At 39.3% G+C, this 27600-nt stretch overlaps 1 protein-coding gene and 1 long non-coding RNA gene across 14 annotated transcripts in view; one reads left to right on the top strand and one right to left on the bottom strand.

Moving 5' to 3' along the window:
* On the top strand, window positions 32-20592 carry PRPF38A. The gene is made up of 10 exons (XR_002345201.1): window positions 32-374; window positions 2329-2488; window positions 4452-4573; window positions 6114-6199; window positions 13787-13897; window positions 16919-17031; window positions 17893-17919; window positions 18030-18127; window positions 18599-18647; window positions 19972-20592. It is a non-coding gene; the product is annotated as a pre-mRNA processing factor 38A (long non-coding RNA).
* ZCCHC11 (zinc finger CCHC-type containing 11) overlaps window positions 24834-27600 on the bottom strand; it is a 138793-nt gene continuing 136026 nt past the window's right edge. For 6 of the 13 annotated variants that reach the window (XM_021096637.1, XM_021096638.1, XM_021096639.1 and 3 more), the window contains one exon: window positions 24834-27410. In XM_021096637.1, coding sequence (XP_020952296.1) covers window positions 27343-27410 — 68 coding nt within the window. In that variant the 3' untranslated portion in view covers window positions 24834-27342. The remainder of the gene's footprint in view (window positions 27411-27600) is intronic. The other 7 variants (XM_021096634.1, XM_021096635.1, XM_021096636.1 and 4 more) reach the window with 2 other exon arrangements.

Below are 27600 nucleotides of genomic sequence, written 5' to 3'. Positions count from 1 at the left end.
GCCCCGCCCATCTAGGGAGGGGACGCGTGACGTACTTCCGCCAACGTGCCCTGGGCCTCGGTCGCGACGCGATTCACGGAAGTTCCTGAAGCAGAAGCGATTCCGGTTTCAAGAGGATCGGCTAAGCTGTTCAGTGAGACTTCCTCCAACTTTCTCAGGCCCTCTCGGGTTGTTGTTGCTTTTTTTTAACCTGGATGTGACGTACTAAAGGAGTCGACGGAAGTAGAACCGAAGGGGTTCTAAAATGGCGAACCGTACGGTAAAGGATGCGCACAGCATCCACGGCACCAACCCTCAGTATCTGGTGGAGAAGATCATTCGGACTCGAATCTATGAGTCCAAGTATTGGAAGGAGGAGTGCTTTGGCCTTACGGGTGAGCAAGAGCGCGTCGACCCCCCCCTTCCCCCACCAGCCCTGGGCGTCCCGTGGCCCAGTTCTAACCTGTCGAATGGGACTGGTCCCGGGGTGGGGGGGGACTGGTCCCGGAGGGTGGGACTGGAGGGAATCTCAGTCTTTCAGAAAAATCTGAGTGCCCACTCTGTGCCTAGTCTTGTGTTGGGCTTTGGGGACCCAAATGGGTCTGATAGGGCCTTTATTCTGAAGGGTGTCAGTTTGGTTCTTTGAGTCATTCCATGTTTAATGGTATCTTGCTAGGTTCCAAACAGTGTTAAAAGTTCAGGGACCCTGAAGATCTTAAAGGAACGTGAATATGCCTGAAACCAAATTCATGATCTTATTATCCCTAAATCTGGCCCGTTTGCACTATTTCCACATTCCGGTCCTGGTATGAATAGAAGCTCTTCAGAGAAACCTTCCAGGCAGTCTGATCTTTGTTGAATTCTGGCTCCTTTTTTGTTCACTGTTCCACCATTGTAAGAGGAACATAATAATATCCACCTCAAAGGTTGAAGGTTTGTTCTAAGGATTAAGTGAAATAATGTATAAAAAGTGTTTGGTATGGTTACAGTATATGTTAATAGAAAGTACTCAGGAATTAGTAGGGGTGGTGCTAATTGTTACCACTGTTAACCACTCCAGTGCTGTTGTTACCGCTCCTGCCAGTTTGTCCACAGAAGATTCATACTGTTTTTATGAGTTGCCATTAAATTTTGGAGTCAAATAAGTTTGCTCCGCGGGCCTTTTCTCATTCCATAGTTTTTTCCTTAGATGATCTCCATACCACAGTTACAGCCTACATATAGATGCCTTCAAATTGATCTCTTCAGCCCAAATTTATATGAATCTAATTCTAAAACGTGCCAACTCAATATGTTTCAAAAGGCAACTCGTGACCTTTTCCCCCAACACTAGGTTACATTCCCTTGTCATATATTTTCATTGATTTCCGTATCTTTCAAATACTGATCCCATTTTAAATTAAATTATGTTTTCAATGCTTTCTGCTTTGCCAGACTGTAAACTCCTTAAGAGCACTGTGTCCTTCTTTACCTGTTATCTCTAGCACTTGGTACCTAACTTTAAGTTGCCAACTGTAATGTGGAATGAATTAATATAGAATTTATACTAAAGGAACTTGAAGTTTGATTTATAAAGTGATTTCCCATTAATAGTGTCTAACATTTGCTGTGTGTCAAGTAAGTATTATCATGTATTCGTATTGTCTCATTTGAGTTCACTATAGGCCTTAACGTTGTACTTTTATTATTCAAATTTGGAATAATACCTCAAATTATTCCGATAATACCTCAAATAATACCTCAAAGAGAGGTGAAATGACTTGTTCCAGTTCACACAGCTGACGTTTAATTTTGACAGCAATATTGGAAGGTTATTATCCTCATGCTCTAGATAAAGTGTTATCTTTTTTTCTTCTAACTCCTGATCTGGTGGTTTTTCCCCTAACATGGTGGTGACAGGCATGGACTATGAAGTTAGACTGCCGGGATTGAAATCCAGGCCCTGACACATTCTGGCTGTGGACATTAAGCAAGTCACGTAACCTTTCCTGGCCCTTATTTTCCTTAGCTGAAAACAAAGGCAGTGCTAGAACCTATCTTATGGCTTGTTGCGAAGATTAAATGAGATAATATGAAGTGCTTGGCAGAGTACCTGGCATATAATAATCTTTTGGTGTATATTAGCTACTGTTGTTATTATTATTAATTACTCATATAATAATCTTTTGGTGTATATTAGCTACTGTTGTTATTATTAATTACTCTTGCACACTTGTTATCCTAATATTAAACTGTTACTGAATATTCAGGAGAATCAAACCTTTAAGGAACTACTCTCCACTTCAAGCCTGAAAAAGCTAAGTCCTAATGTATCTGAGATGCCACTTTATCTGTTTTGTTTTGTTTTAGCTGAACTTGTAGTTGATAAAGCCATGGAATTAAGGTTCGTGGGTGGTGTCTATGGTGGCAACATAAAGCCAACTCCCTTCCTGTGTTTGACCTTGAAGATGCTTCAGATTCAGCCCGAGAAGGATATCATTGTAGAGTTTATCAAAAATGAAGATTTCAAGTAAGTGAAATGTTGACTAGCTAATATAACTACTTCAATTTCAGTGGTCCAGAATTGGCTTTGGTTAAGAGGAGTGAATTCCACAGAGTTCCACTCTAGGATTTTGCTCTTGAGCCTCTAGAGTTTGTGTTTTGTCTGTTTTGATTGTATTGATCTTCTCCTTTACTTTCTCAGTCTTGGTGACTTTTCCCCTCCCCCAAAATTTCATGATCTCTCTGAACGAGTATTAAGCAGAAGTGAGTGCCTGATGTATTTCTAGCACTGAATACTTAAGGACGAAGAAAACAACCTAGTGTGGTAAAGAAGGGGGAAACTTTGGTGTTAAATGTAGGTTCATGTCCAGACCTTGTTACTTATTAGCTGTGACCTTGGAGAAGTTACTTTTCAGTTTTGTTTTCTTTACCTATAAAATGGAAGCAATAATACCAACTCAGGATAGATGTGAGGATTAAGGAAGATAGTGTTGTAGATCTCACGACACAGTGCCTGTTGCATAGTATAGGCCCCAGAACATCAGATGCTCATATTATTATCCATTCCCAAGGAGCTCGCAGACAAGTACAGGAGACAGATAATAATAGCTTATTATCCACCACCTTCTATTCTAAGGATTTGTGTATAATATTTAACCATCACAACAAACCTTTATTTAACCTTCACAATAAACCTGTAAAATTATTATCCCCATTATATGGGGGAGGGAAATGTAGGCACAGAGAGATTGATTTCCCTGAGGTCAAAAAGTGGTAAGTGGTAAAACCGGCTTCAGAATCCATATTCTTTCCACTCTAGTCTGTTTTTCATATGAAGAAACTGTTAAGTTTCAAATGCCTACTAATTATCCAAGTGGAAATTTGAGTGGGTAATTGGGACATAGGAAAAAGGGAAAAGGGGAATCTTACAGACATTAACCACTAGAAAATAGCTAACTTTTCTTAGGCACTTATCATGTGCTGTATGCTTGCTTAGCACTTTACAGACTTTTTTTTTTTTAATGTCTGCACCCATGGTGTATGGAAATTTCTGGGCCAGGTATTGAATCCAAGCTGCAGCTTTGGCAGCGTCGGATCCTCTAACTCACTGTTCCAGCCTGGGGATCGAACCTACACCTCCACAGTGACTTGAGCCACTGCTATTGGCTTCTTAACCCACTGCACCACAGTGGGAACTCCCAGGCATTTTTAACTTAATACTCCAAGCCATCAAATTAGGGACTATAATCTACATTTTACAGGGATTGAGAAAGCACGTAAATTGCTCAGTGTTAAAAAAGTTAGTAAATAATGGAATCAGAATTTGACCTAGATGACTTTTTTCCATAACCGACATTCTGCTTCCTAGCAATAATTTATGTATTCATATCTATGTGAATTAGTTGCTGTATTGCTAGTAGGTAAATCTTAAAACTTTCTCTTGTTAAATTCAGTATCTTATTTGATCCTTAAAATAATTCCATGAGGTGAATCGGTTGTATCTTAGTTTTACATATGGTATAATAGACTTTCAAAGTTGAGCAATATGTCCCAAGCCACCATAACCAGTGAGTGGTCAAATGGGAGATTGAACCTAAGTCTCCATATTTTAGTTATCTGTCTACTGCCCTGTGCTGCATCTAAAATTAAGAGAAGAAAGAACTTGGAATTCCCTTCATGGCTCAGCTGTTAACAAACCCGACTAGGAGCCATGAGGATGCAGGTTCTATCCCTGGCCTTGGTCAATGGGTTAAGGATCTGGCATTGCTCTGAGCTGTGCCATAGGCTGGCAGTTGGAGCTCTGATTTGACCCCTGGCCTGGGAACCTCCATATGCTGTGGGTGTGGCCCTAAAAAGTAAAAAAAAAAAAGAGAGAGAGAGAGAAAGAGAAGAAAGAACTTGTTTATCCACTACTGTCATGAGACAAGTTGGTTGTAAAATTCAGAAACTTTTTAGGATGGCCTGTTGTTTGACTGTCATCTCTCTGTCAGGTATGTCCGCATGTTGGGAGCACTTTACATGAGGTTGACAGGCACTGCCATTGATTGCTACAAGTACTTGGAGCCTCTGTACAATGACTATCGAAAAATCAAGAGCCAGAACCGAAATGGGGGTGAGTATGGTGCCAAGTGTCATTCCTGAGCCAGTTTTTATTTCACCAGTGTCTCTAGCATCATGTTGTCAGATGCATTGTGAGTGCTTCTCTCAGTGTAGCTCGTTACTGTCTTCATTCAGGTCCTCCATCTCCCTCCAGTAGACTACTAGTCTGCCTCACCAGCTGCCCATCTGCCCGTCTTTCCAGCTGCAACTTCTGTTGATCCTGGCCTTGCGTCATGTGCTCCAGCCCATAAGATCTAGCTCCCAAATGACCTTCTTTATAAATTTCTTCCCCAGTCCTCCCGAAGTTAGTTTTCCTTATGTTACACCCCCACAGTTCTTTCTCCTGACCTCTCTTGTACAATATCCTGCAGTATATAGACTGAGTGTGCTCATACTTATATAAGAATCCCTCTGAAAAATAATAAGTATATCCAGGAGGGGCAGCTCCATACCTTTTACAAAGAGACATATTTTGTGGTAACATGCAATTCAGAGACTGTAATCAAAATCTTTTCTCACTTAATATCAAAACAAAAGATTAGTACTATTTGCTTTTATTCTATCAAAATAACATTAAGCAGTAGAAGATTAAGAATTTGGTATTATTCTTTAAATTAACTTATTCATTCATTGAATAAATATCTATTAAATGACAGTGTCATGCTAGGTACTGTGCTCTGCACTGGAAATAACATGGTAAACAAGATGGACGTGGTCATGGCCATCCTGAAATTACTTATTTATAACTATGTTACGTTACACTAAGATAGGGTTTTTCAACCTTGACACTTTGGGCCAGATGATTCTTTGTTGTGAGAAGCTAATTAGTACATTGTAGGATGTTTAGCAGCACCCCTGGCTTCTACCCACTAGAGGCCAGTAACACGGCCACTAGTTGCAGGGGGCAACATCCTTGGTTGGCAACTGCAGGACTAAGGTGATGTTTACTGTAGAAATTCTGCAGAACTGGTGCTCTACTGACCATAAGAGACACATGATTCTCAAAAATATCAAATCACTATATTGTACACCTAGAACTAATATTGTAAGTCAATTATATGTCAATTTAAAAAATAATTTTCTGACTCAGCCAGGGGAAAAGAGACATATTCTGTATTCAGAAACTTAGTGGGTTCATGTGAGAAATTGCACTTGAGTTACAAGTTTTGTTCAAGAACATCACCTCTTTATATTTCTGGACTCTGTGTTTGTCTCTCCTGTTAATTGGGACAGCTTTATTTATCCCTTTATCTCCAGCTCCTAGAAGACGCATGACCCATAAATGGCCTCAATAAAGGAGAACTGAATGAATGAAGACATGGGCTTGTCATTGGGGCTGTAGTTTGAGCCCAGGTTTGACAGCAGTCCTTTCAGTGCAATTGCCATACTACAATAGTTTTATTAGTGAATGTGCAGACAAAGGGAAGCTGCAAAGAATTCACATTTTCTATACCAAGTACTCTTCACTTACATAAAGAGTCTTAAACTTGTTTTACTTTTTGGTTATTTAAATTTATTTCTGAGTTGCTTGAGCCTTATGATTTTTCTTTCAGAGTTTGAACTGATGCATGTAGATGAGTTTATTGATGAACTACTGCACAGTGAGAGAGTCTGTGATATCATTCTTCCCCGGCTACAGGTAAGAAATAAAGGTCATACATACCCAATACACAGTACACAATAAAATGTGTACAAAAATTCCTTTACACACATATGCAGTAAAACACCATGGATCTCAGGATCTTCATTTTTTTTTTTAATTGAAATGTAATTGATGTATAACACTGTGTAAGTTATAGGTATACAGTGTAGTCAGTCATAATTTTTAAAGGTTATACTCCATTTATAGTTATAAAATATTGATTATATTCACTGTGTTGTATGGTATATCCTTGTAGCTTATTTTGTACATAATAATTTGTATGACTTAATCCACTATCCCCTACCCCGCTTCCCTCTCCCCACTAGTAACCACTAGTTTTTGTTTAAGAGTCTGCTTCTGTTATATTCACTAGTTTATTGCTTTTTTGATTCCGCACATAAGTGATATCATACAATATTTTTCTTTCTCTGATTGATTTCACTTAGTATAATACCCTCAAAGTCCATCCATGTTGCTGCAAATAACAAAATTTCATTCTTTTTTATAGCTGAATTGTATTATACTACATCTTCTTTATCTGCTCATCTGCTGATGGACACTTAGGTTGCTTTCATGTCTTGGCAGTTTAAATAACGCTGCTGTGAACGTTTGGGTGCATGTATCTTTTCACATTAGTGTTTTTGTTTCTTTCAGGCAAATAACGAGGAGTAAAATTGTTGGGTCATAAACCAACAATTTTCTTTTTTTTTTTTGTTTTTCTTTTTTTGAGAAACCTCTATAATGTTTTTGGTGTTTGCACCAATTTACATTCCTACCAGTAATGTACAAGGGTTCTCTTTTCTCCACATCCTTGCAAACATTTGTTATCAGCAGTTTTTTGTTTTTGTTTTTTTTTTTTTTTGAACAGGTATGAGGTGATAGCTCATTGTGGTTTTGATTTGCATTTTCCTGGTTATCAGTGATGTTGAGTATCTTTCATGTGTCTGTTGGCCATAAGCATGTCCTCTTTGAAAAAAAGTCTATTCAGTTCTGCCCATTTTTTATCAGGTTGGTTTTTTTTTAATCAGGGTCTTCTTAATAAGCAGTGTTCGTGTCTATGAAAAAGATAGGAGTTTGGGAGTGAGAGGAAAACAGATAAGTATTTGAAGGGTAGGGTTTTAAAAGTGAATAATATAAGAAAACTTTGTTCTCTAAAATATATTAAGGAGGTTGTAGAAGAGTAGGTTTTTAAGCTTTGTGAGCAGTTTTTCAAATTGATCTCCATATAAAAATACAGGATATAGGAGTTCCCATTGTGCTCAGCAGTAACGAACCCGACTAGTATCCATGACGACATGGGTCTGATCCCTGGCCTTGCTCAGTGGGTTAAAGGATCCAATGTTGCTGTGACCTGTGATGTAGGTTGCAGACGTGGCTAGGATCTGGCGTTGCTGTGACTGTGGTGTAGGCTGGCAGCTGCAACTCCAATTCGACCCCTAGCCTGGGAACTTCATATGCTGCAGATGTGGTCCTAAAAAAAAAAAAATATAAGATATAAAACATTTAAAAGGAAGGTCAGGAATGGGAGACTGACCTATCTTAAATACAAATTTATTGTGCTACTTCCACTTCCTAGTGAGATATGATTGTCCGTGAAGCATCTTTCAAGTATGAGTTTTACAGTATATGATTTTAAAATTACTGTTGTAAAGTACAAAGAGAAAAGAGAAACTAGTAGGCAGCCTAAAGAGAAAGGGAATAGGTTTATAGTGAAGAGATGACTGACAGGGAATTCTGAGACCTGCTTCTGAGTGGAATCTATATCATCACAATCAGGAATAGTGAACAGAGCTATCCCCCCCCCAAAAGTTTTCTCATTTCGTATAATCTTTCTCTCCCACTTCTCTATCTCTCCCCTAAGCAACCACTACCACTAGTATGCTATTTGTCACAATAGATTGGTTTGCATTTTGGAATTAACACAGTATATGCTTTTTTTGTTGTCTTTCCTCACTCAGCGTAATTATTTTGAAACTCATCCATGTTGATCATGCATCAATGGTGGTTTCTTTTGTGTTTTTTGGGCCGCAACTGTGGCATATGAAAGTTCCCAGACTAGGGGTCAAATTGAAGCTGCGGCTGTTATCCACAGTCACAGCCACACCAGATCTGAGCCACATCTGCAACCTATACCACAGCTTGCAGCAGTGCCTGATCCTTAGCCCACTGAGTGAGGCCAGGGATCAAACCGGCATCCTAATGGATACCAGTCGGATTCTTAACCTGCTGAGTCCACAACACTACTAGACTCCTGCATTAGTAGTGTTTTAATTTCATTTATTGCTGAATAGTCTTGCATTATATGGATAGACCAGTTTGTTTACCTCTTCATCTGCTTATGCAGAATTGTGGGGTGCAAGGTCAGTCTACAAAAATCAGTTGTATACACTAGCAATAAATAATCTGGAATTTGAAATTTTATTTTAAAAGATACCAGCATTTCCCTTGTAGCTCAGCAGGTTAGATATCCAGTGTTATCATTGCTGTGGCCCAGGTCTCTGCTGTGACTGGGTTTGATTCCTGGACCAGGAACTTCCTCATGCCACAGGTGTGGCCTAAATAAATGAAATAGATAGATACCATTTACAGTTGCATCAAAAAATATAAAATAATTGAGGATAATTTTGTCAAAAGATGTATAAGATGTATACTTAAAACTATAAAACATTGCATTACTGAGAGAAATTAAAGAAGATTAAATGGAGAAATATATCATGTCCATGGTATGTCTTATACCATGACAGAATTGTTAAGTTGTCAGTTCTTCCAGATTAATCTATAGATTGAATTTGGTTCCAATCGAAATCCCAAAAGAATTTTCCCTGGCTTTTAACTAATAATCATAATAATGATTATAATGATTATTAACATGAATTAAACATGCATTAGTTGCCAAAAACACTGCTAGGCACTTTACATGCCTTCTTTTTAATTCTTCACAACAAGCTATTGAGGTAGGTTTATTTGACTTCTTGGTTTTACAGAGGAGGAACTTTAAACTTTCAAAGGTATTTGATAACCTGCGGAAAGTCACCACAATAATTAGAACTGAGATTGACTTAGCTCTGCAGTTTCAAGAAGCTAATTGTGAAAATATGCTTGTGTTTTCAAGATGCTTTTTCTCTCTCCAGTCTAAATATAATGCAAGCATTTCTGAGGGTCTGTGGATTTCATAAGGAAGGGACCAGGAATAGTGCACATATGTATGGTCAGTGGTTTTCTGCAGAGATGTCAAGGCAATACAGTTGAGAAAGGATAGTCCTTTCCACAAATGGTGCTGAAACAATTGAATAGCCATATGGAAATAAATGAATCTCTGTCCTTAGCTCACATTATATATAAAAATAAACTTGAAGGGGATAATAGACTTAGAAAAGCTAAGAGTATAAAGCTTAAGAAAAACGTAGGTGAAAATCTTAATGACCTTGGGTTTGACAGATTTCTGTAATAGGACATAAAAAAATTACTCATTAAAAATTGGCCTTTATAAAAATTTAAAACGGGCTTTTCAGAAGACATGATTACAGAACTAAAAAGGCAAGCCACAGACTGGAAGAGTATGTATTACATATATCCACATAACCTAATAACAAGAACAACCCAACAGAAAAATGAACAAAAGATTCTAACAAACATTTTACCAAAGAAAATATATAGTTGGCCAATACCACATAAAAAGGTGTTCCATACAATTAGTCATCAGGGAATGCAAATTAAAATTATAGTGATATACACCACATACCTAGTAGAATGTGTAAAATCAGACTGGCCAGATCAGGTATCAGAGAGGATGTGGAGGAACTAGAAGTCTCCGTATCCTAATGGGGCCAGTATAAAAAGTACTACCTCTTTGAAAAGTTTGGTGTTCTTAATCCAGCTGTTCCACTCCTAGGTATTTACTTTAGAAATGAAAGCACATGTCCACACAAAGGCTTAAGTACAGATAATCATAACAGCTTTATTTTTTTATTTTTTGTTTTTGATCTGTTTGGGGCCTCACCCATGGCATATGGAACTTTCCAGGCAAGGGGTCAAATCAGAGCTGCAGCTGCCACCTACACCACAGCCACAGCAACACGGGATTGGAGTTGCAGCTATAGCCTATGCCACAGATCACAGCAACACCAGATCCTTAACCCACTGAGTGAGGCCAGGGATCGAACCTGCATCCTCCTGAATACTTGTCGGGTTCGTTTCTGCTGAGCTGTGACAGGAACTCCCCATAACAGCTTTATTTGTAATGGCCCAAAACTGGAAATAATCTAATCATCAATCGACTAGATAAACAAATTGTGATATGTCCATATAATGGTACTACTCAGCAGCAAAAATGAACTTTTGATAAACAACAGCACAGATGAATCACAAAATAATTGTGCTGAGTGAAAAAGACAAAAAATGGTAAGTACTGTATAATTCTGTTCTAATAAATGTAAACCATAGTGACAAAAAAGATCAGTGGTTGCCTAGGTGCAGGGTGAGGGAGTAGGGAGGAGAGAGAAAGAGAAATCACAAAAGAGCACAAGTGAACTTTTGAGTAGTGTGGATAGATCCATTATGTTGATGACCATAGTGGCTTACAGTTATACATAATACTTGTCAAAACTCATCAAGTTGTGCACTGTTTTAGGGGGGGGTTTTTGTCTTTTTGCTTTTTCTAGGGCCGCACCCATGGCATATGGAGGTTCCCAGGCTAGGGGTCAAATCAGAGCTGCAGCTGCTGACCTATGCCACAGCCACAGCAACGCAGGATCCAAGCTGCGTCTTCGACCTACACCACAGCTCAAGGCAACGCCGGATCCCTAACCCACTGAGCACAGCCAGGGATTAAACCCAAAACCTCATGGTTCCTAGTCAGATTCGTTAGCCACTGAGCCACGACAGGAACTCCAAGTTGTGTACTTTCAAAATGTATTTTGGGAGTTCCCATCATGGCACAGTGGTTAACGAATCCGATTAGGAACCAAGAGGTTGTAGGTTTGATACCTGGCCTCGCTCAGTGGGTTAAAGATCTGGCGTTGCCGTGGGTTGTGGTATAGGCCAGTGGCTACAGCTCCAATTAGACCCCTACCCTGGGAACCTCCATATGCCATGGGTGTGGCCTTAGAGAAGATAAAAAAAATGTATTTTGTATCAGTTACACCTCAATGAAACTAAAATGTATTGCAGAAAATCACTGGAATACCAGTAGACTAAGGGTCCTTGGCTTTTAGTGCCCTTTTATTCTCTGATTCCAGTCTATGTAAGAATTTGTAGCATTAACTAAAGGGTCCCAGAGACAAGTGTTTAGATGGGGAATGGGAGCAAACTGTTACATGTTTTAAGCAACTACGGAAACCCCAACTGGGAGGATCCAGTACTTCAGGTCTCCTTTTTGATGCTAGTGCAGTTTAGTAATTCTGAAGCAGTTTGCTGTATCCCACCTGCTTTGAAGTATTTTGTTTTCTTGCTAGATACATACCAAAAGGAATCATGTAACAATCAGACGTCACATTATGTATGCTTTTTTTATATGTTATATCCAAACATAAAGACAGAAAGCAGGTTAGTGGTTACCAGGAGATTTGGGGAAGGGGGAATGAGAAGTGATTACTTAATAAGTATGGGGTGTTTCTCTGGTGTGATAAGAAAACTTAAACTAGTGAGAGGTGATGATGGACCAGCACTGAATTTTACACTTTGAAATTGTTAATTACGTGTTATGTAAATTTCACCTCAATAAAAAAGCAGATCAAAGGGGTCTGAAAAACTTAACAGGGGGGAATAGAATGGATTTCAGATATATGATAAATGGGTGAGATAAATTTGATTGAGGCAGTTAACCAGCTGGATGAAGGTCCTTGGTAGGTGAGTGCTCACACTTAAATGCAGTGAAATAGCTCTTTCTCTACAATGACTCAGTTACAGAAAATCCTAGACAATTATCCTGAAAATTATTTCTCCTTTTCCATATTGGCAACTATAGGCTATGTAGCGAAGGGAATGATATTTCAAACCTGAAACCTGCTTTCAGGGCCAATTCTCACACTTATTATCTTTAGCTCCTTTTATTATTCTTAGAAATACTGCAAGAATCTGAATACTTTAAAGTGTAATCAGAAGTTCCTGTCGTGGCTCAGTGGAAGTGAATCCAACTAGGAACCATGAGGTTGCAGGTTCGATCCCTGGCCTCGTTCAGTGGGTTAAGAGTCCGGCGTTGCAGTGAGCTGTAGTGTAGGTTGCAGACGAGGCTCGGATCCCAAGTTGCCGTGGCTCTGGCGTAGGCCGGCAGCTGTAGCTCCGACTCAACCCCTAGCCTGGGAACCTCCATATGCTGCGAGTGCAGCCCTAAAAAGAAAAAATAAAGTGTAATCAGGTTGTAGCTAAGGATTCCAATGCCCAATCATCTCGAAGCAAGCATATTAATGCAAACGAAATAGTTTGCCTGGAGTCTAGAAGGAAGGACCACAAAACAAACTTCACTGAGAAGAAACTGAAATATGACTGATACTGTGTTATCATATTACAAGAGTTGTGTTCTGGTGTGGGCCTCTTTATGTCCTAGGTGAAGTGACCCATATGCTGCCTTTTGCTTTGATTTCTGTTCCTATCAAGCAACCCATAGGTCAGTAATTTAGCTTCTTCCGTGCCCTGACACTGGCATGGAGTCATTCTGGAGTGAATTCTGATTTTATCAAACACAAATACTCTTGAGTTCATACACTGACTTTAGTCACTTCCGAGTTTGGTGAGCATTAGGGATTCTTGATGCCTTCATTCAGTCCTAGATCCCAGACTGTGGTGATCCTTTCCGTGGATCCCATCTTTGTCTCATTTCTCCTAATTTTGTTAGAGATGAGAACAAAATGGCTTACAAACATTACTATTTATTCTATGTCTATCCAGCAAACTTTATGTCCTTGGCACAGAAAATAGTAAAGGGTCTTATGATCCAGCCAGTCCATTTGTCAGTTTTGAACTTACCTTTGCCTTTTAGGTCCTTAGTCACTCAGTAAGGACCCCTAAGCCACATCTCAGGAGAAAATGGAACCAAGAGATGGATTGTTTATATCCTGAGCCTTGTTTAATTACATGACTGTAGACAACTCCCTGAATCCTGGGTCTAGAGGGTTGGTACTACTTTAGAGGAGGATCCAAACCCCCAAACTGGGCTGATCCTCAGTAACTCTGTTGGGGTAGATTCTGGTCTGAGACTCTCCTAGCAGAACTACCAGCCAACACAGTCTCAAACTATTGGCCCTTCTGTGCAAAGCCTGTATTTGTTTTTTTATTCAAGGCTATACCTATAATGATTGATAGTCTAGTGACCTTAGAGTATAAGATCACAAGGAATAGAGGCAAAGTAAAGGAAGATGCTCCCTTCAGCTTTGTATTTCTCTGTTTACAGGGGTTCTTAAAAATGGTGCAGATTCCAGGCATGCTAAACTCCTTAGAAAAATCTTGAACTATCTAGGATGTCTTTGAAATGAAATCACCTCAGCTGTTGTGCCATAGTTTTTCTGTCATTCTAAAGGCCCAAATGTTGGAGCTTCAGGACATAGAGGAGATCACAGGGCCCCATAACTCTCATTATGTTCTCTGTAGAAACGCTATGTACTTGAGGAAGCTGAGCAACTGGAGCCCCGGGTCAGTGCTCTAGAAGAGGACATGGATGATGTGGAGTCCAGTGAAGAGGAGGAAGAAGAAGACGAGAAGGTCAGGCACCTGGGGAGCTTAAGGGTTGGAGGGGGAATAGTTAAACGGAATGGAAATAATCTTTTTTGTTTTCAAACTCTAATTTTTAACTTTCTTTAACCAGAAAATACAAGATTTAGTCATTAAGAATATGAGCTTTAGAGTGAAGTAGACCTTGATTCAGATTTCAACTCTGCTGTTTACTAGTAGTATAATTTTGTACAAAGTATATGATCTCTCTTTTCTTTTCTGTGAAGCAAAGATTTTGACACCTTTCTTTTATGACTGTTGTATTAAATGAAATGATAAGCAAAAAGCCCTCGGCATGAAATTATGACATTATAATTGCCTAATAAGTAGAAGCTACTAATACTTCGGATAAAAATAATACTCTTCATAGTTGAAAGTATACTAAGGAGTAGACATAGTTTAGGGGAAAAAATGCCTACTGCATGGTCATGCTTTCACTGTTAAAATGCTGAAAAGTTGAAAATAAGCAATCTATCAGAGTAGTCAGGTAAACTGTTATTATCAATTCAACAGACTATTGTGTAGCCATTGAAACTATGAAAAGTTTACGACAATGTGGAAATGCTTATGGTAAGTTAAAAAAGGATCTAAAACATTTGCGATTAAAATCTAAGCAACAGGGAGTTCCCATTGCGTTGCAGCGGAAATGAATCAATCCAGCTAGTATCCATGAGGACTCGGGTTGGATCCCTGGCTCACTTAGTGGGTTGAGGATCTGGCATTGTTGTGAGCTGTGGTGTAGGCTGACAGCTGCAGCTCTGATTCGACCCCTAGCCTGGGAACCTCCATATGCCCCAGGTGTGGCCCTAAAAAGCAAAAATATAAATAAATCTAAGCAACAACATATGTACAGAAAAAGGCTAGAAGGAAATACAAGAAATGCTGATCAGTGGATAGTGAGACTGCAGACGGGGTGTAGCTCTGAGCTCGTAGGCTCCCTTTAAGGTGAATGCTAAAGGAAGCACAATCATTCATGAATTGAAAGCCAGGCAAGGCTGAGGTGGTCATCTGTGGTGGGTAAACCAAAAGCAGGCGTTCTTTTTCTTTTTTTCTGCATACCAAAGTGGAGAAAATGTGCCTCCATCTTCCCATCACCTAGCTTCAGCAGTGGTCCACTCAGCTGTTTTGTTTCCTCTGCATCTCTTATCAGTTGTCCCCCATCAGTTACCTTGAAGCAGATCACAGCCATCATTTATTTCATAACATTTCAGAAAAGGGCTCCTTTTCCCAACATAACCCCCAAATCAACAGTTATTCCTTAGCATCATTAAATATTTGATGTTCACATTTCCCCAGCTATTCCGACATTTTTAATTGTCTGAATTTGTATTCAAACAAGGTCCATTAAATGTAACTGGTTTTTATATCTCAAGTATCTTGTAGTCTATTTCATCCATTGTTCAGTTTCTCTTATAGTTTTTAAATATATCAAGTCATATCATTCTGCACAGATTTTCACAATCTGTATTCTTCTGATTGTGTTCCTGTAGTTCACTTAACATTTTCACCTGTCCTTTGCATTTTCTATAAACTAATTCTTGGGTCTAGAGGCTTAATGGGATTTGTGGTTTTTATCCCCCAGGATGAATAAAGTCTGTCTATCTTTTGATAATATTAGGAACCACTGCTGTCTTTGCTTAGATCCATTACGGGGTGTAAAATGGTTATATACTAGTTAGTTCTTCATCATTTGTTACCTGTAACACTGCTATAAAAAGAAACCTCCCAAATCAACATTTAGTTTATCATAGGTACAGTTTATATAAGAAAGGTAAGATATTTTCCCTTTATCAGTTTTTAAAATAATGAGTTGATTCTGTAGTATCCTCCCAAGAATGAAAGCTTTTACCCTTGGTAATGTTGAACTCATGAATTTAAGCTTATTTGGGGTGTTTTGGACTATAATTGTCCTTGTTGATGCTCAAATTGTCCCATCTTTGGCCAGTGGAGATCTCCCAACTTGTCAGACTTGTGAATACAACAATAGTAGTCTCAGCTTCCTTGCTTTCTGATATGTTCTAGTCACATCTTGTTATCTTCTGGCCCAGACCTGGAATTAGCCATTTTCCCAAGAAGCCCATTAGTTTCATTTATTGGGATATCATATTTAGAGACCACGATATGGGCTCATTGCTATGGGTTTTGTATTTCTAGGCCCTTACAGTTTGACAGACCTAGGAGAAAAATTTTTTTAAGCTTAAAGTACATCATGAGTTTGTACTTAACCTTCTATCTGCATCTTTTCTTTCACCTTGGAACGCCAACTTCTTTTATTTTTACAGCCACACTAGAGGCATGTGGAAATTCCCAGGGCAAGTACTGAATCTGAGCCACAACTGCAACCTACGCTGCAGCTGTGACAATGCCAGATCCTTTAATCCACTGCACTGGGCAGAAGATCGAACCCACACCTCCACAGCAACCCAAGCCTCTGCACTCAGATTCTTTTTTTCCCCCCTTTTTACAGCTGCACCTGTGGCATATGGAAGCTCCCAGGCTAGGGGTACAATCGGAGCTACAGCTGCTGGCCTACGCCACAGCCACAGTGCCAGATCTGAGCTGCATCTGCAACCTGCACCACAGCTCACAGCAGTGCTGGATCCTTAACCCACTGAACGGGGTCAGGGATCGAACCCACATCCTCATGGATCCTAGCCAGGTTCGTTAACCACTGAGCCATGATGGGAGCTCCTGCAGTTGGCTTCTTGGCCCACTGTGCCACAGGAAGAACTCTGGAAATCCAACTTAAGGAGCTAAGCATAGTTACTTATCTCTCATTACTCTCATGTATGCCAGAATAATGGTACCAGCACTTAAACAATAATGGGATTACTGGAAATAATTGTATTTGCTAGTTCATCCTGAGGGTTATCCCTGTATATGTTCAAGTTACTATGTTTTAAAGTCCCTCGGAGTTTGGGACATGATAGGGAGGAGAGTGTAAACTGTATTCCTAGATGACTCGCTCTCAGCCTGTGCTGATCACTGACTGACCCAGTCCATCTCTTCTAGCTGGAGAGAGTGCCATCACCTGATCACCGCCGGAGAAGTTACCGAGACTTGGACAAGCCCCGTCGCTCTCCCACACTACGGTATCGGAGGAGCAGGAGTCGATCTCCCAGAAGGTAAGGCCCTTGTCATTGGCCTCTTCCAGGGAGACTTTAAGCACTGTAGCACAGAAGCTTGGACTTTGTGGAAGGAAAATGCCAGCTTATGGAGAATGTCTGCTGGCCAGTTTATTAGTTGCTGCAAAACCACCACCCACAAAACCTCAGTGCCAGACATTTATTTAATCTTTTTTTTTTTTTTTTTTTTAAAGGCTGCACCCATGGCATATGAAAGTTCCCAGGCTAGGGATTGAATCAGAGCTGCAGCCAACGGCCTATACCATAGCCACAGCAACTCAGGATCCGAGCCGTGTCTGCAACCTACACCACAGCTCACAGCAGTGCCAGATCCTTAACCACTGAGTGGGGCTAGGGATCGAACCCGCGTCCTCATGGATGCTAGTCGGATTCATTAACCACTGAGCCAAAATGAAACTCCCATTTATTTAGTTCACAGGTCTGTGATAAGTGATTTAATCTGGGCTTAGGCAGTTTCTAAGGAGTATGAGTTATGGTCACTCACCTATTTTGCATTCAGCTGTTTTTTGGCTGGTATAGGACGGCCTTAGCTAGGACGACTGGAGCAGTTCATCTCTTCTCTGTGTCACGTTCTAGGCTAGGTTAGGCGTGTGCAGTGGCAGAATACAAGAACAAATAAGCCCAACCATGTGTCTTCCCAGTATCTGCATCTCATGTACATACATCCCACTGACCAAAGCAAGTCATGACCCAGACTTTGAATCTGAGGGTATTAAAAAGTTAGTTACATGACAAAGGACATCTGTAACAGAAATGGGTAAAGAATTAGGGCAGTTTTTTGCAATTTACACTATCCAATGTACCTATTAAGGTTCTTCTTCCTCTTTTCTTCCCACATAGGCGGAGTCGGTCTCCCAAAAGAAGAAGGTAGGCTCTTTAGTGGCCTGTGGTGAGAGATGGGGATTTGGGGAGGGTGGTGGTGTTCTTGTGCTTCTATTGTTAGACAGACATGAGAGTCTGACCAGTAATTTCCACAGCCCCTCCCCTCGCCGCGAAAGGCATCGGAGCAAGAGTCCAAGACGTCACCGTAGCAGGTCTCGTGACAGACGGCACAGATCCCGTTCCAAGTCCCCAGGTATAGCTTTTGGGCCTTTTACTATTTATTGGTTACCTTAGCAAAGAAGCATAATAGGAGCAATTAGCCTCCTGCAATACAGAAGTACTCTACTTTGTTACTGCCTAGAAAAAAAGGAAGTGGACATAGAATGTGAAAATTAGAGTTTACATCGTAACAGTCACAATTGTTGCCAATAGGATGATGAGCTTCAGTTTTTTCATCTGAAATTATATGAATAAAGCCTAACAAGAGTAGTGGTAAATACCCAATGTGATGTTTGTGAAATTCACCATAAAGTCCTGAACGGACACAAAGTAGGATCAGTTCTCCTCTCCACATCACACACACCAGTTAAGAGAGGTGCTCCCAACAAGGTTTCCCTAGCATAGGCCAAAAAGGATATTAATCCAATGAAAGAAATTAGTAGAAATGACAGTGGGGGAACCGGAGGATACAATCTCATTCATCCAACATTCTTTCCTTCCCCAGGTCATCACCGTAGTCACAGACACAGGAGCCACTCAAAGTCTCCCGAAAGGTATGGATTAATCTCTATTCTTTTTTTTTTTTTAATGGCTTGCACCCACGGCACATGGAAATTCCTGAATCCAAGCTGCAGCTGGGGCAATACCAGATTCTCTTACCCACTGTGCTGGACCAGTGAATCAAACCTGAGCCTCTGGAGTTCCTGTTGTGGCTTCAGCGGAAACGAATCCAGCTATTGTCCATGAGGCTGCAGGTTTGATCCCTGGCCTCGCTCAGTGGGTCAGCGATCTGGCGTTGGCATGAATTGTGTTGTGGGTCACAGATGCAGCTCAGATGCCTTGTTCCTGTGGCGTAGGCCGGCAGGTGTAGCTCTGATTCAACCCCTAGCCTGGGAAATTCCATGTGCTGCTAGTGTGGCCCTAAAAAGCAAAAACAAATAAAAACCAAAAAAAAAAAAAAAAAAACCCTGAGCCTCCACAGTGACCCAAGCCACTACAGATAGATTCTCAACTCACTGTGCCACAGCAGAAATTCCAGGATTAACCTCTATTTTGACTCAAGAATTTCACTCTTGGAATTCCCATTGTGGCTCAGTAGATTAAGAACCCGATGTGGTCTCAATGAGGATCCGAGTTCAATCCCTGGCTTTGCTCAGTGGATTAAGGATCCAATGTTGCCACAAGCTGTGGTATAGGTCATAGATGCAGCTTGGGTCCTGTGTTGCTGTGGCTGTGGCTGTGGCACAGGCCTCAGCTAGAGTACCAATTCGACCTCTAGCCTGGGAACTTCCATGTGCCACAGGTGTGACCCTAAAAAGAAAAAAAATATAAAATATATTTATTCAGAAACTAAAGTCTCAATTACAATTAAGTTAGACCTGAAATTCCTTGTATTCTCAGAGATATTTAGGAATTCTTACTAATATCAGGACTAAGTTGGGCTATTGCCCTGAGAATTATTAGAATTATGTATAGATTTTGTGTTTTGTTTTTCCTTATAGGATTGCAGTTTTGAATAAGGGCATAAGCTTTAATTTCAAGAGACCTGGGGTTCAGCCCCAACTTTTCAGTACTTAACAGTTCAGTGACATTGCATAAGTCACTTGCACTTGATAAGCTTTCATTGGAAACCTCTATATGCTCCATACTGTTAGGTGCACTTTTAAACCTCTCAGAGGTCATTTCCTCAGTGGTAAAATTTGGATAGTAATGCCTAACTCAGTGTTGCTCTTACACATTAAAACACCAAGCACTTTTAAAGAACATTGGGTATCATCTCCACCCCCATCAGTGTTAGCAGTTACACCAGTCTTCCTCAAAGGTCTTTGCCCAGCACCTCGAACAGCTGTTAATGATTTGTATGTGTTGCCATTTCAGATCTAAGAAAAGCCACAAGAAGAGCCGGAGAGGGAATGAGTAATGGACTCAGTCTGGTTTTAGTCCAGATGGCCTTCTGTGGAGGAGACAGCATCTGTGTGGGAGAACAAATGAAGATCTATTCCCCAGGCAGCTATGGGAATATTTTAGATTTGTTTTTTAACACCAAGTTTCTTCACTTTTTCTTTTTTTTTTTTAATGAAAGAGGTACTGAGTTTTGTATCTCTTTTTGAATTGTAATCCACATATTTGAGGGATGATGCTTCCCAAAAGCTGCTTTTGACCTCTTTGTATGACCAACCTTGTTTGTACTCAAATTATGAGGGTAGAATGCATTTGGATAGAGGGTACGAATGATGGGGAGGATGTAGCCCCCGGTGACCTTTTGCTATTAAATTTGATATACCCATTTCCTATTTTTCTGTGGTTTAGTTTTGGTTTACTACAGGATTGTAATTCTTCTGAGGATCCTGAGATTTGTGCTACTGCTATTATGGTAAAAACTCAAAGTCAGTAAAATATGTTAGCTCCAGCTTTTATTTCCAGCAGCAGCAAGTAGTAATAAACATGAAATCTGACTGGTTAGCAGCTTTGTAAGAAAAGAATGCATTCAATTGTAAAGCTTCTTCTGAATCATTTAATCCAGTTGCACTGAATATTCAACAAATAGTAACACTTAACACCTTTTATATACTGTTTTTGTACAGTGTTGAATTGAATTCCAGGTTAAGGTACTCAGAGCTTTTATCCTACAAGCATTGCCATTCTCCAAGTCTAGGTAGTAGGGCAACAAGATTGAAAAGTATCTAATGCCACTCAGGGTTTTAACCTGAATTGCTGGACAACAGCACCAATATTCACAAAACCAAAATATACAGTAGGAAGAGACCAGGTTTTAGAAAGGCAGGTAGTGAGAGTTGTGGTAGTAGTGAAATGATGGCATTGTTCAACTTGAAGTTTGATTTGAACTGTGGTGTATCTAGATAAAGCTTAGCCACTGGAAATAAGCACCAAGAGTTGAGCATAGTGACCTAGCTCTGAACTGACAATGTTTAGGTAATTGTGGAAGGTACAGAATGAAATGTGGTTGCCCAGGGAGTGTGTGCATATGTAAGAAAAGCTGATAATAGAATCATAGGCAACACCAACACCAGTGAGGAAGAAGTGTGAATGCCAATTGAAAACTGAAATGAATCATTCCAAGGCAGGGGAATTAGGAGAGACTGGGTTAAGAAGCCAAAGGTGTTAAGGACCCAGAAGTAAAGGAAGGACTGAATAGTGCCCATAGGCATTGATAATCAAGAGGGTGTTGGGATCCTTACCAGAAGAGTTTTGTCTACCTGTACTTACCTTTCCTCCTTTAAAAAGGAAAAAATGATCAAATGACTTTCTGCAGCTCTCTCCTTGGCAAGAATTGCGAAGACCAACTGCCTCACAGGATTTGGTTCTTGGGAAGCCGTATCTGGTCACAGGCTAAACATTCCCTTGCTTGCTGTTCAACTGAAGGATCTTTGTATCAGTATTAAAGCATTTGGGATCATATTTGAGATTCCATGTTCTTCGGTGATTCCTCTCCTAATAATACTTGAGCTAATAAGAGTTGTCCATAAGAGTATTATGCTTCATCATACAATTATATATAGAACTGCCTTTAAAAATTAAATATAAGCACCTCTATCTATATCTGTTACAGAGATTTTTAGCTATTATTTCCTTATCAGAGTGTTCTAAATAGCAAAGTCTTCTGGCTGAATGACCTATGGACCAATCAAGTCATCATCCAGTATATACTGTTAAAATTTTAAAAGTATACTTTATTTTTGAAGTATACAAATTTATAAACTCACCCAAAAATCCCAACAATTTTTAATGCCAGAAATAAACCTTACTGAGCATCAACTATAAAGCAAGTAGAGTGGACACATCAAACCTCTCTCTAGAGGAGATGGAATTTGAAGGACAAACCTTGCTGAAGGATCATTTCTGTTATCTATCTGCTAGCCTACTGGATTTGTGAGGTCTTAGAACTATAGCTTTACACCTTTCTTTGGCCTATATTAAGAGATTCACTTTTGGAGTTCCTGTGGTGGCACAGTGGTGACAACCCAACTAGCATCCATGAGGACATGGGTTCTATCCCCAGCCTCACTCAGTGGGTTAAGGATCCGGCATTGCTGCGAGCTGTGGTGTAGGCTGCAGACACAGCTTGGCTCCCGAGTTGCTGTGGCAAAGGTCAGTGGTTATAGCTCCAGTTTAACTCTTAGCCTGTGAACTTACGCATGCCACACACACACAATAAAAGACACACTTTACATCTAACTTCTGTATACATATATACATTTTGTACTAAAACATTTCAGGAAAAAAATTCTTATTCCTTATGCAAAATACACTCTGATATTTCTTGCACAGTATCAGTTTTATTGTTGGGTACAAACCACTAAATTGATTTAATTTCCCACAATTTTGACAATGTTTTAAAATCTTTGCCAAAACATAAAAAAATTGAAAAAAGCTTTGCCATGGGGCACAATGACCTCTTAATACCAAGGAATGAAGAGATATGTGTTCTCAGGGGAAAGGTAATAATGGAATATAACAACCTAATTTAGGAGTTCCCATTGTGGCGTAGCATAAATGAATCCAACTAGCATCCATGAGGACTTGGGTTCGATCCCTGGCCTTGCTCAGCGGATTGGGGATCCAGTATTGATTGCTGTTAGCTGTGGTGTAGGTCGCAGATGCGGCTTGGATACCGAATTATTGTAGCTGTGGTGTAGGCCGGCATCTGTAGCTCAGAATCGACCCCTAGCATGGGAACTTCCATATGCCACAAAAAAAAAAAAAAAAAAAAAAAAAAAAAAAAAAAAAAAAAAATTTAAAGTTCATTCCAGAGTTCCCATTGTGGCTCAGTAGTAGCGAATCTAATAACCATGAGGTTAAGGATTCGATCCCTGGTCTCACTCATTGGGTTAAGGATCCAGCATTGCCATGAGCTGTGGTGTAGGTCACAGATGCGGCTCAGATCCTGCATTGCTGTGGCTACAGTGCAGGCTGGCAGCTGCAGCTCTGATTTGACCCCTAGCCTGGGAACTGCCAAATGCCACACCTGTGGCCCTAAAAAGACAAAAAAAAAAACAAGTTAATTCCCCTAGCCCCTTTCCATTATTTTTAGTACACTGAGTTAAGGTTAAATAAGCATTAATCAGAGAAGAATCATCACAGATGCTGGCTTCTTCTTGCCAAAAGTTAAAGTAACAAGTTTCTAGAAACTCAAAAAAAAAAAAAAAAGTGATTTTAAAAATTCAAGAATATAAGAATTAGAGTTACCATTGTGGTACAGCAGAAATGAATCTAACTAGTATCCATGAGGATGCAGGTTCAATCTCTGGCTTCACTCAATGGGTTGAGGATCCAGCATTGCCATGAACTGTGGTGTAGGTCTCAGACATGGCTGTGATCCCGAATTGCTGTGGCTGTGGTATAGGGTGGCAGCTGTAGCTCTGATTTCGACCCCTAGTCTGGGAACTTACATTATGGCACAGAAAAGGTCCTAAAAAGAAAAAAGAAAAAGGCAAGAATACAAGCTCAAGGACATTAAGAGATTTAAAAAAAAAAAAGGCAGAGTTTAAGAAACAAAGTTTGAAAATTGAAAAAAATGAAAGCCTTATTGGTAAACAAAAAATAAACAGAAGGCATAGAGAAAATAGGCTGGAGGAAATAAAAAATGGAAAATAATAAAAGCTATAGAGATAATAAAAGACATGAAAAGAAATTCTGGGAGTTCCCATCATGGCACAGCAGTAACGAATCTGACTAGGAACCATGAGGTTTCGGGTTCATCCCTGGCCTCGCTCAGTGGGTTAAGGATCTGGCATTGCTGTGAGCTATGTGGTGTAGGTCGCAGACGCAGCTTGGATCTGGCGTTGCTTGGCTCTGGCGTAGGCTGGCAGCTACAGCTCCGATTAGACCCCTAGCCTCAGAACCTCCATATGACTCGGGTGCAGTCCTCAAAAAACCAAAAAAAAAAAAAAAAAAAAAAAAAAAAATTCCGCATGTGCATAACTTTTTTTTGATAGAATTGAACAAATTATACTTTAAAAAATTCAAACAGGAGTTCTCTTGTGGCACAGTGGGTTAAGGATCTGGTGTCACCTGCAGCTGATAGGTAGCTGCTGTGGCGAGGGTTTGATTTCTGGCCTGAGAACTTCCATATGCCTTGGACATGGCCAAAAAAAAAAAAAATTCCAATAGAAGAAAATCACCTTCTTAATTTTAGACATAATTATAGGGGCATGCAAGCAGAGAAATCAAGTCATGCATAGTGAGGAAAAAGATCAAGATAGTCTCAGATCTTCATTAAGGGAGTAAAGCAAAAGGCCCCAAAGGTGTGAAGAAAAGGAAGTGTGCCAGGAACTTCACACCCAGCCAAAGTTGTCTTTAAAATACAAAGGTAACAGACATTCTCAAGTATTTAAGTATTTAAAAGCATATAGCTACTTGGGGAAAAAAACTGCCTGATAATGAAACTTACCCAAAAAGGAATGAATCAAATTAAGGACTTAGGGAAAAAGCAGTAAAAGGAATGGTAGTAAACTTTTTAGAAATTCTGAATAAAAATAATGGGAAATGATCATAACACTCAAAAGAAATATTTGAACATTGTGTTTGTTTGGTTTTTTCCCTTTTTAGGGCCCAGGGCTAGGTGTCGAATCGTAGCTGCATCTGCCGTCCTACACCACAGCCACAACAAAGCCAGATCCAAGCCACGTCTATGTCCAACACACTGCAGCTCACAGCAACACAGGATCCCTAATCAAAGGGGGAGGCCAGATATCGAACCCACATCCTCATGGATATTAGTTGGGTTCTTAACCCACCGAGCCACAACAGGAACTCCTATACAATACATTTCAAAATGATGAGATCTTATATGTGTTTGTGCTCTGCATAAAACTGATCATTTTACACTTTTTAATTGCTCTGCAGTAAATCTGAATTCATAATCAAAACCTTAAGTTTGCAATTTATATGAAAAGTTTGCAAACTTGTAAAATTAAGCTACCACTGTGTATGTTAAAACTAAGAAATCTCTATTTTTCAACTTGGAACAGTTCTGCCAGTTATTAAACAACTAATGAAGGAAGGACAAGTGAGATGCTGAAAATTACTATAAAACACTTAAATAAGTAAAACCTAGGTTACTGGGGTTTACTGCCCCAATGATACCTTTAGATGGTATACTGCCATCTAGATCACTATACTGCCTTTCTTTAGTAAAAAGGCTGAACTGGGGGCAGTATCTAGTTGCAGATGGTTTTCTTTTTAATGAATATTTCAAATATATACAAAAGTATAACAGTAAAATGAACACCTTGTTCTGTGAGACCTGAAAGGAGATTAAATACTTAGAACATGAACTTTAAAAGAAAATCTTGAATGCTCCAAGTCATATTTTAACAGAAAAGCATAAGCTAGGCCAGGTATCTCATTAACAAAACAAATATCACTAAACTTCACCATTTAGTAGGACTCCATGGGATGCTGAATGAAGTTTTTTTTTTTTAATTAAGTATCACTGACCTAGAACAATACCACCAGGCTATGTACCAGGTGCATAATAGCACAGTGATTCCATATTTCTATATGTTACAAAATGATCATCATGGGATGCTGAAGCTTTAACATGAAAAAGTATTTTTCATACACCTGATCTTAACATTTAAAAAGTAGCTTTCCAGGGATATAAACATTGCAGGAAAGCCTTCAACCTTCTGCAAGAGATTTTAAGCATCCTCTTTCCATGTTGGAAAATATGACAAATGCCCAAGTACTCTCCTATTTTAATAATGCGTATCTGAGGAAGCAAAACAAAGATAATATACTATTCTTAAAAGACATCTATGCTTATTCTACAGATTTCCAAATCTATAGCATCACTTAGCCTAAAATTAATGGCAAATTTCCTTAGGTGAGTTTAGACAAAATGATCTCACCTCAAATATCTAGTACCAATCCAGCTATAATCACTGATCACAAGGCATTATTCATAAATACTACCCTTGCAATTGTACTTTCTAGGAAGTAGTACAAGACTCAATGTATAGTCTGGCACATATTAGTTCCTCAGTAATTAAGAATTACCTTTCATCTATTCTGTCAGTTTCAGTGTTTAAACACTCCTTCAAAAGATGTTTCAATTCTATTTCCAACAAGTAAGTATGCTATCTTTAGAATTAATTTTGTTTTGCACCTCAATTTTCTCAACAATAAAATGACATAATGTCTACTTCTATCAACTTCATATGGGTATTGTAAAGATTCAAAAGATTCTTGGATCTGGAGTTCCCATTGTGGTGCAGCAAAAACGAACCCAACTAATATCCATGAGGATGCAGGTTTGATCCTGGCCTGGCTCAGTGAGTCAAGCATCCAGTGTTGCCACAGCTGTGGCGTAGGTTGCAGACATGGCTTGAATTCCTTGTTGCTGTGGCTGTGGCTGGCAGGTATAGCTTCAATTCGACCCTATCCTGGGAACTTCCATATGCCATGGGTGTGGCCCTAAAGAGCAAAAAAAAAAAAAGTTCCTGGATCTTTTTCTAAAATTAAGTCTGTGATTTAGACTATTCACTAAGAATAAAACACATCCCTGAATTGTTACATTATATTTCTATCATCTAAACAACCAGATACATTAACCAAATTTGACTCTTGTCAAAAAGGTTTATTAACTTAAAATAGAACTACTTCAAATACAAACAAAAGCAAATTTCTATTCAAATTGGAATATTTTCAATATACAAGAATGTAAAACAAAAAATTCTTTATCTTCATGTTGAAGTTTTATTTTATTTTTTTTAAACTTTTTAAAAATTTTTGGCACTACAAGGTTCTGTAAAGAATAGAAGTGACAAATTTAAAACACATGAAAGTCTTTCCTAATTCTTAAGAACGATATATATAAAGTCTGAAGCAACCAAAGTATGAATACAGCTAATAGAAAATAAAGAATGTAATTTTTTAAATTCTCTCTTTGTACAATTCATCAAGGTTAAACAAAACATAAAATTCCCTTAAAAATAGGGTAATAAAATAGATGAAATTTGTATCACTCAATTTGGTGATACTAGTAAAAACTATAGTTCATATTTATATACAAATAATACAGTCTTTAAAAACAGTCTTTGAATTTAAATAAGCTATCTAAACATGTGTTAAAATTTTAAATCAGGACCTGATTTGTTTTGCTTTCCATTAAATTTCACTTTTTCTGCTGAATGTAACTGACATTGAGGTACGGATACCCTTGAGACAGCAGGATTGGCTGGTTGCTGTGCATCGGTAGACCAGCTGAAAGAAAATGGACTTGCATTACTCCGACACGTTTCCTCTTGGTGGGTGGGGGCAACGCTCTCTACACCGACGGGCGGCACATCTGTCTGTTGGACACAACACAGACGGGAAACTGAAAGGCTTGTGCCTATTTATCTGAAGACCCTTTAGAAATAACTTGTAGCTAGTTCTCTTCTTTTCTATTTATACACTAAGAGATGAAGCATGTCAAAATATTTAGCGGGGAAGAAAGAGGGAAGGAAAATGTATGTGAAAGAAAAGAAAGGAGACAAAAGA

Source organism: Sus scrofa, chromosome 6, assembly GCF_000003025.6.
Source record: "Sus scrofa isolate TJ Tabasco breed Duroc chromosome 6, Sscrofa11.1, whole genome shotgun sequence".
Classification (NCBI taxonomy): Eukaryota; Metazoa; Chordata; class Mammalia; order Artiodactyla; family Suidae; genus Sus; species Sus scrofa.
This window is presented reverse-complemented; position numbering and strand designations above follow the sequence as displayed.